The sequence below is a fragment of the Triticum dicoccoides genome, chromosome 1A, assembly GCF_002162155.2.
Source record: "Triticum dicoccoides isolate Atlit2015 ecotype Zavitan chromosome 1A, WEW_v2.0, whole genome shotgun sequence".
In the NCBI taxonomy this organism is placed as follows: Eukaryota; Viridiplantae; Streptophyta; class Magnoliopsida; order Poales; family Poaceae; genus Triticum; species Triticum dicoccoides.
The window spans coordinates 270,466,074-270,473,087 of record NC_041380.1 but is presented as its reverse complement, the minus strand read 5'-3'; the positions used below and the strand labels follow the sequence as shown (position 1 = coordinate 270,473,087).

The following is a 7,014-nucleotide window of genomic DNA, read 5'->3' as shown; positions in this document are numbered from 1 at the left end:
TTGGAGACGATAGAGGAGGAGGAACTCATGGCTAGGGTTAGGGTTGGCAGCACGTGGCGACGCAAGGTGGAGGTGGTGCGGCGCGGATGGCGGTGCGGGGTGGGATGGCGGGGGTGCTGCGGCGCGAGAGAGCGACGCGGGTGGAGGGAAGGAGCGGAAGCGGGGCGGCGATCGACGGCTACCGCGGCGTAGTGAGGCGGCAGCGGCGGAAGGCGGCAGCGGCGGAAGGCGCAGCGGTGGGAGGCAACGGCGGCGACCGAGAGGACGTTGGAGGCTGGTGGCGGCGACGGGGAGTAGCGGCGGCGCGTAGAGGCGTGGCGGTGGCGGCGGCTTAAGGTTTAGGATCGTGCTGCGATAGATACTATGTAGAAGGCAAGATGTGGGTTGTGCAATCGTGATGTATTGATCGGTGCACCAGACACATATCGAGAATCGAGAAATAAGGATGACAGTCATCCTCCAGCCTCCTGAGCCGTTCGGGTTTCTGGCCGTTGGATCTGGTGGCTTGATCGGATTTGGGCCGTCGGATCGAGCCCTGGGTTGCCCTCGCCCGTTGGATCGAAGAGATGCTCCTTTAGCAATGAACAGTTTCACCCCACTGTAAAGATCCCGTGCCACCACACGTAAATCTTGCCCCTCCGCCGAGGGCATTTTCATAATTTCGCTATGGGGTATAAAAGCCCAATGCCCATAGGGTTTTTTCCCAATTGTCTTCCTCCCTCTTCCTGTTCACGGAGGGGGAGCCGCCGCCGCCCCTTCCCCTTCCAAAGCCCCGCCCCCTCGCGCCGCCACGGTGACTTCACCAAGGCGCCGAGGGAGAAGAAGGCGAAGGCGGAGGACGAGAGTGCATGGAGGAGCCCGATGAGGAGGAGGGCGAGATGGCCACCTTCGGGGAGCAGCAGAACGAGGAGGGGCACGCGGCGGTGGCGGCCAAGAGGCGAATGGAGCGGCCGACCAAGAAGGCCAGGAAGCCAGAGTTCCTCGGCGAGCCCGTCCCCGCCGACGAAGCCTGCGCCAACTGGCCGCAGTGTTACCACTGTGCCTCGCCCATGAGGTACGCCCTGGATCCGTCGCCCATCCGACTCGCCCTGACCCTTCTCCTTCCCGCGCCGGTCGGGCTGATGTGGACGCGGTTGCGAGCTTGACGTGAGACCAGACGCAATGAGGCAGCGTGGAGACAGGCCACCGCCAGTCGTCCACCACCGGAGCTTTTGCCCTGTTCGCCGTCTCCTCCATGACCTCGTCCGCGTGCACGGCTGCTTTCTGGAGGGCCGCCACTGGGATCCACAGGGTGCGCCTCCACCCCCCTGCAGCTCCATCACGTGTGATGGTAAGCGACCTGAACATAGCAATCAACAATTCCCCCTGCAGTTCCATGCGTGCTTCATTAGTGATTCCTAACCAATTAGCAATTCCATCTAATCAGTGGAATTGAGTTAGGAGTACTCACTGTATTTCTGCTAATGGAATTCAGTATGTGTGAAAAATTCAGTCTGCATTTCTGCTAATGGAATTTTTGGATAGTTATGACTTTTGTAATCCAAGAGATTGTTCTTCATTCTTCTTGCATGAGTAATTTATACTGTATGATACATTATCAAAGAGTACTGTCGAGATAATTTAACTGAAATCTGAGTTTATAAGCTCAAATTGTTCCAGTTCAGTTTATAAGCAATTTTTATGATCACTGTTACTGCAATTTTCATGATCCAATTTCAGTTTGTAAGCTCAGATTGTTCCTGTTTAAGTTCCAAATTGTGCTGGAGTACTCACTGTACTTGTTCCGGAGCAGGGCGCCGATCTGCAGGCTTGAGCTTGAGCTCCTTGGCGTCCTTCCTCCAGTTGGTGGCCCAGCTCGCCGGCGTTCTGAGTACGGCCTCGGCTACAAACTCTGACGGTGAGTTTCAAACCCAATTCCGCTGCCGCACTGATCGATCTGGCCTTGTTGGGGATGCTCCCTGGTAAAATTTGAAGACAATCATAGAATAACTGTATTCATATTATGAATGGTTTCTGCAATTTACACTGGGGAATTCAGCTATTGAGCAGATTATTGGTTTAAAATTTGCAGGATAACTGTACCATACCCATTCCAGTGGGGAGCACTGACTTTTCATGCTGCTGAATGCTTTGCCATGATGGCAGCTGCTTTTGTTGCTCTTGTGGAGGTACTTTGGATAACTGATGATATTTAATAAGTAGATACAAAGCATTGCTATGTCTAAGGCATCAAGTATCCTTTGAATAACACTCCCTGTTTTGTTCTATTTTTCTACTGCTGACGGGCGTGCGAATTAAGGTTCAGGGTGTGCCTTGGACTCAGGATTCTTACTATTTTTGTGCTGGATGTGGTGGTCTTGTTAGTTAGTCAGTGCCTCGTATGGTTAGGATGCATATCCGGTTAGAACAGAGTCATTCATGCATTCTTATAATATTTTCATGTGTATTTATTTGTCGGAGGTGTGTTTAGCTGGTTTCCCTTCGGCCATTTTCATTACATAAAACAAACATTATGGTCGTCATGTAACCAAAGTATTCATTGCACATATTTTGTGCTATACAACTTGTTCTTTCTTTCCTACAAAACTCCTATTTTTTATTTGAAGAGCACCAACGAATTTTCATTACACATGAAAGGAATTACTGCGACTACCAGACACCTGAGTATTCAGTGTTTGTCTTTCAAGGTCTACGTCTTAAAAATAAGTTCAACTATTCATTATACAGGGAATTACAATTGGTAGCATGTAACTTGACTCCTATCTGTCCCATAAAGTAGTGGCATGGTTGCCGCTTGTCCCTGATCTTCACTTCATTTGTTGAAGTCCTTGCTTCTTTCTTTCTGGGTCGTATTAGCTGAATAAATGCAAAATGCACGATGAAATTTTCTGTAGGGTGCTGCTGCGGTATGTCAAGAGGAGATAATTATATTTTCCTATCCTTATGTTTACTCCTAAAAATAGCTTTTGATTTTGTTCTTCTGCCAGACCTTGAAGCTCCCAAAATGCAAACACCAGGAGATAGGGATGTCAAACTGAAACAAAGAAGCCCATGACCGGTCTCATAATTTTACCAATAGTACCGCCATCAGCCGCAAAGACGGCAAGCTCAAGCAGGTGAGCTGCGTGTCTCTTATGCTGCTGTTTTATATCTTGGCTTGAAGTTCACAACCAGTTCATAGTTATTCTCAAATAATTTTTCCTTTTGTTGTGCAGATGTGCGCATGTTTTTCTGTTTAATGAGAATCCCTTTTCAAATTGTTTTGATGTTTTGTGTTACTGATTTTTCTTCCTTTTGATGTCCTCTGCATCCTATGGTGGTGAGATTATGTTATGAATTTGTGGTTGATAACATAACATAACACTGTGTTTAGTAGACGAATTTCCTTGTATTGCTCACATATTATTGGTTATTGGTCCATACATACAAGATATTTTCCAAGAATTGGAATAACAATTGGAATAAAGGATTTATCTTTCTCCACTTCGAAGAAAAATACAAGCAACCCTTCCTCTTATTAATCATATGCCTCCGTAATGTGTCTTCATAGCCTGTGTCATTTGGTTACGTAAAGTTTTCTGCTCTGCAATTTACTTTTGTTTGTCTGGTAGGCCAATGAAGGTTGAGGTTTCGACTTCTACTGGAATACAGTTCTTCTAATCTCTATACAGGGCTCAAGAAATAGAAAGCGACTCGTGCTTCAAGTACCAAGAAAATAATTTCCTTGCAAGATAAGACAAATCTATAAGCTTCTCCATTTGTAACGCCATCGCTAGCATAAATGTCATGTTCTCTGTGATCTTCTTTTCAGTTCTTCATGTGTACATTATTGTGCTGCTGGTCTATTTACTCAATTCTCTTTTGATTCTAGAAGCCTGATGCTTTGCCTCTTTGAAATAAAACTAATATGTCATTGCTAGCATGTATGTTGTGTTTCTTTGGATTCTTGCGAGCATTTAGGGTTAAAATATATTCTCATTGGAATTGATAAATCAGTGTGCCTTGCATGACACAGCGCTACGGCTATGAAGATGACGTGTTGAAGAAGCACCATCAGCTGTCACCATCCTCCTCGGCATGCAGAAGACACTCCCAAGTCGTCTCTGTACTGCATCCAGGTATACCAGATGCTACTACTGTTCTCAACTATATCTATTGTTACGTGATTAATTAAAACTCAGCTCTTGAGGTTTACATAGATGGACTGAAAAGATAGTATAATTTTACAATGTATTCCATCTTCTTTTGCACCTATTAACTTTTATTGGCCTTTATTTGCATTTGTCCTCAAATAAATTGGACATGACCTGATCTAAGCCATAATTCATCATTGATTGCATAGGAGTAGGCTGGGGTGACAAACTGTCCAATACCGCACCCTTTCTTATCAAGTTGGTTACATGTGTTTGTTACATTCATTTCATCTGTAATAATCTCTCTCTTCTTTTGTACAATTCCTTCTGGTTAAGATTTCTTATTGTTGTGGCAAATCTTAATTGCTTGGGTTGTCACTGCTGTGAAATATATTGCTATATTTTAAGATTGGAGAGTTTCTTTTCAAACTCAGCCTATGTCATGAGCTACTTGGTTCCTTCTCATTACTCTGGATGCATGGATTGGAGAGATTATGGATGAGGACTGAATTATGTGTAGCTATGATATCTTATAATTTTGGTCATTTGTGTAGCTATGATATCTTACAAGAGTTCCTGTGTATATATTTTGGTCATCTGTATCAGAATAAGGAAGCACCTTTAATTGTACAGCTTTCAGGCCTATCGTTTGGAATTTTATGCAGTTTCTTTTGATGGGAATATTTAGTATGTTGTGTTCTAATGGACACGAATTATGGATGAGGGCTGAATAATGTATAGCTATGATGGGTGTTCTCATTCCTGTGACTCATCATTGAGAGATAATAGTAGATGAATGATTAATCATGGCTTTCTTTTGTATAACATATTGAAACTTGGCCCTTTTGGTATATCATGCTACATTGGTTGACTGGTCATTTTCTTTGGTTAATCTTCCTGCACTGACTACTTGGTGTTGTTGATGGCGCAGATTGCAAAGGATGGCGAGGTTGAGCGTTTGAAAGTAGAAAGTCCAGATCCACAGCGGCATCAGCGCTTCGTCGTCGACCTCATCTGCGACCGTCCTCGAGGTCGCCCATGGCGGTCCGGTCCGGCCAGGCAGCAGCCATGGACAGAGACGCCCGAAACCCTAGCCCTCCAAGGATGTGTGCCGGCTGCAGGCCATCTTCGGCGAGCTCATCCACAGATCTCCGTCTATGGTGCGTGTGCATGATCCCTAGACCCCTTGTCTTGTTGCTGAGATGGGGAGAAGAGGCAAGGGCGTATGGTGGTGGGTAGGGGGGCTCAGGCGTCACAGAGATAAAGAAGGCCATAATGTTTTTCTGCTGACTTCTCTCTTGCTAAAAATTATTTGATACTTATAGATAGTGATAACAAAGGTGAAAACTGGACCGGGTGTATGATCTCCAAATTAATGTTGGGATATCTTTATTTGGGGTTTCACTGAGAAGTTGTTCTTTAAAGATTGAAATATTGAATGGCATGGCGATTCCTCTTTGGTGTAGATATATATTATTAGCATATACTTGATAATTGTCAAGATTATCTAGGCGGGTATATAAATTGTTGTTTGCTGAGAATTTTCTTTTAAGTGATTGATTGACGCACACCTCCGGAAATAACCTTATTCATCTCCTTAATTGTAATTCGTTCTCTCTAGGTTGCAGACACCTATTAATAAGCAGCTAGATCCAAGGTACCTATGTAAAATTGCTCAGTCATCTTGTTTCAAGATTTCTATTTTTTCTTTGTGATTGTTGATTTCTAAATATGTTCGCACTCTTTGGCACTGCTAAATACACTTCGCCAAAGTCAGGTGTGTAATGCAAGGTCTGCACTTTTTGTTTTTCGATCCTTAGAATATGCCTCAGGATCTACTGCATTGCGTTGTTTAAAGTTGTGTGCCACCGCAAAGGAGTTGATGGATCCGAAAGATACTTATCTGAATATTGGTTTAAGTTTGTGCTACCGCAAAGGAGTCATGGATTCAGAAGATACTTTTCCAAATATTTGAGCTTGGCATAAACTATTTCAATGTATGACCTTCGTCTTTGCTTAGACTCGTGTAAAATATGAATTCAACTTTGATCTTACTATTTTGTTTAGACTTGTGGATGCGGTAGTAAACTACATCATTCTTTTGGTATGTCCTTCTGTTAAATTTAAACCTGCCTGTTAATGTATCATTCTCTTATCAATTTTCAATTTGTCGACACTGTTTTCTTGGAGGGATGTCGTGATCATGCAAAAGAGCTATTAAAGAGAGTATATCTGAATGTATTCTATGTATAAACTTTACTTTCTCTTCACTGCTCATCAGCATGGTTTAAGATTATGTGTTTGTAGAAAAACTCAACACCAAAAGCAACTTTTTTTCCAGCCGATTATCATTTTCTTGTCGCCCGTTATTCGGCAGGCAACGCGCTCTTTCATAGGAGCCGAAACTGCAAATGATGGGAACTACAAAAAAGCTTTCCTTAATTTGTGTATATGATTTCTGAATAACATATAAGGGAGAGTTGTTTCTGTATGGTCTAACAGTATGCTTACTACCATCCGTTTGTGAACAGAGGAGTAGTGATAATAAGATTTGTACTTGATGTACAGACTTTCAATTATCACAGAATATGAGTTGAATCTGATCTTTCATATGATCTCAACTTTATTATTCCCAATCAACATATGTTTTGCCAAATTACTATTCATGCAACTTTGTTTCTCCTAGAGCACTGGTAGCAACCACATCATGAAAGGGTCAACAAACGATGATAAAATTTCAGTGCACTCTCTTGCAACACGATCATGTCACCTGCCAAACCACGAGTGCAAGTTCTGTGTCAAACAAACAATTGGTGAGAGTTTGCCAAGGCAGCAGGGCTTAAAGAGTTTCGGATATGTGTCTTCGCCTTTGAGATTGAAA

General features: G+C 43.5%; 2 protein-coding genes across 5 annotated transcripts; both read left to right on the top strand.

Annotated features, from left to right (window-relative positions):
* Positions 1 to 822: 822 nt before the first annotated feature.
* On the top strand, positions 823 to 1,164 carry LOC119268468 (DNA (cytosine-5)-methyltransferase 1-like). Its single transcript, XM_037550122.1, has one exon. The coding sequence runs from the start codon at positions 849 to 851 to the stop codon at positions 1,143 to 1,145; it is 297 nt and encodes a 98-aa protein (XP_037406019.1). The 5' UTR covers positions 823 to 848; the 3' UTR covers positions 1,146 to 1,164.
* On the top strand, positions 916 to 5,734 carry LOC119268449. Of its 4 annotated transcripts, none has more exons than XM_037550098.1 (6): positions 916 to 1,054; positions 1,157 to 1,330; positions 1,793 to 1,961; positions 2,072 to 2,168; positions 4,016 to 4,118; positions 5,065 to 5,734. In XM_037550098.1, exons 2-6 carry the CDS (start codon positions 1,162 to 1,164, stop codon positions 5,085 to 5,087), a joined length of 561 nt encoding a protein of 186 aa, XP_037405995.1. In that variant the 5' UTR covers positions 916 to 1,054; positions 1,157 to 1,161; the 3' UTR covers positions 5,088 to 5,734. The 4 variants fall into 4 exon arrangements, 2 of the variants coding, with proteins under 2 accessions (XP_037405995.1, XP_037406002.1); XR_005133197.1 differs by lacking the exon at positions 916 to 1,054 and adding an exon at positions 2,988 to 3,116 and having other exon boundaries at positions 1,135 to 1,330; XM_037550105.1 differs by lacking the exon at positions 916 to 1,054 and having other exon boundaries at positions 1,135 to 1,330; positions 5,074 to 5,734.
* Positions 5,735 to 7,014: the final 1,280 nt, after the last annotated feature.

Bases quoted from the DNA above. Each gene is read 5' to 3' on its own strand.
- LOC119268449 (XM_037550098.1), top strand. From the start codon at position 1,162: ATGAGGCAGCGTGGAGACAGGCCACCGCCAGTCGTCCACCACCGGAGC. The intron at 2,169-4,015 runs GTACTTTGGATA...TGCATGACACAG, and splicing joins CTTTTGTTGCTCTTGTGGAG to CGCTACGGCTATGAAGATGA. The intron at 4,119-5,064 runs GTATACCAGATG...TTGATGGCGCAG, and splicing joins CGTCTCTGTACTGCATCCAG to ATTGCAAAGGATGGCGAGGT.
- LOC119268468 (XM_037550122.1), top strand. From the start codon at position 849: ATGGAGGAGCCCGATGAGGAGGAGGGCGAGATGGCCACCTTCGGGGAG.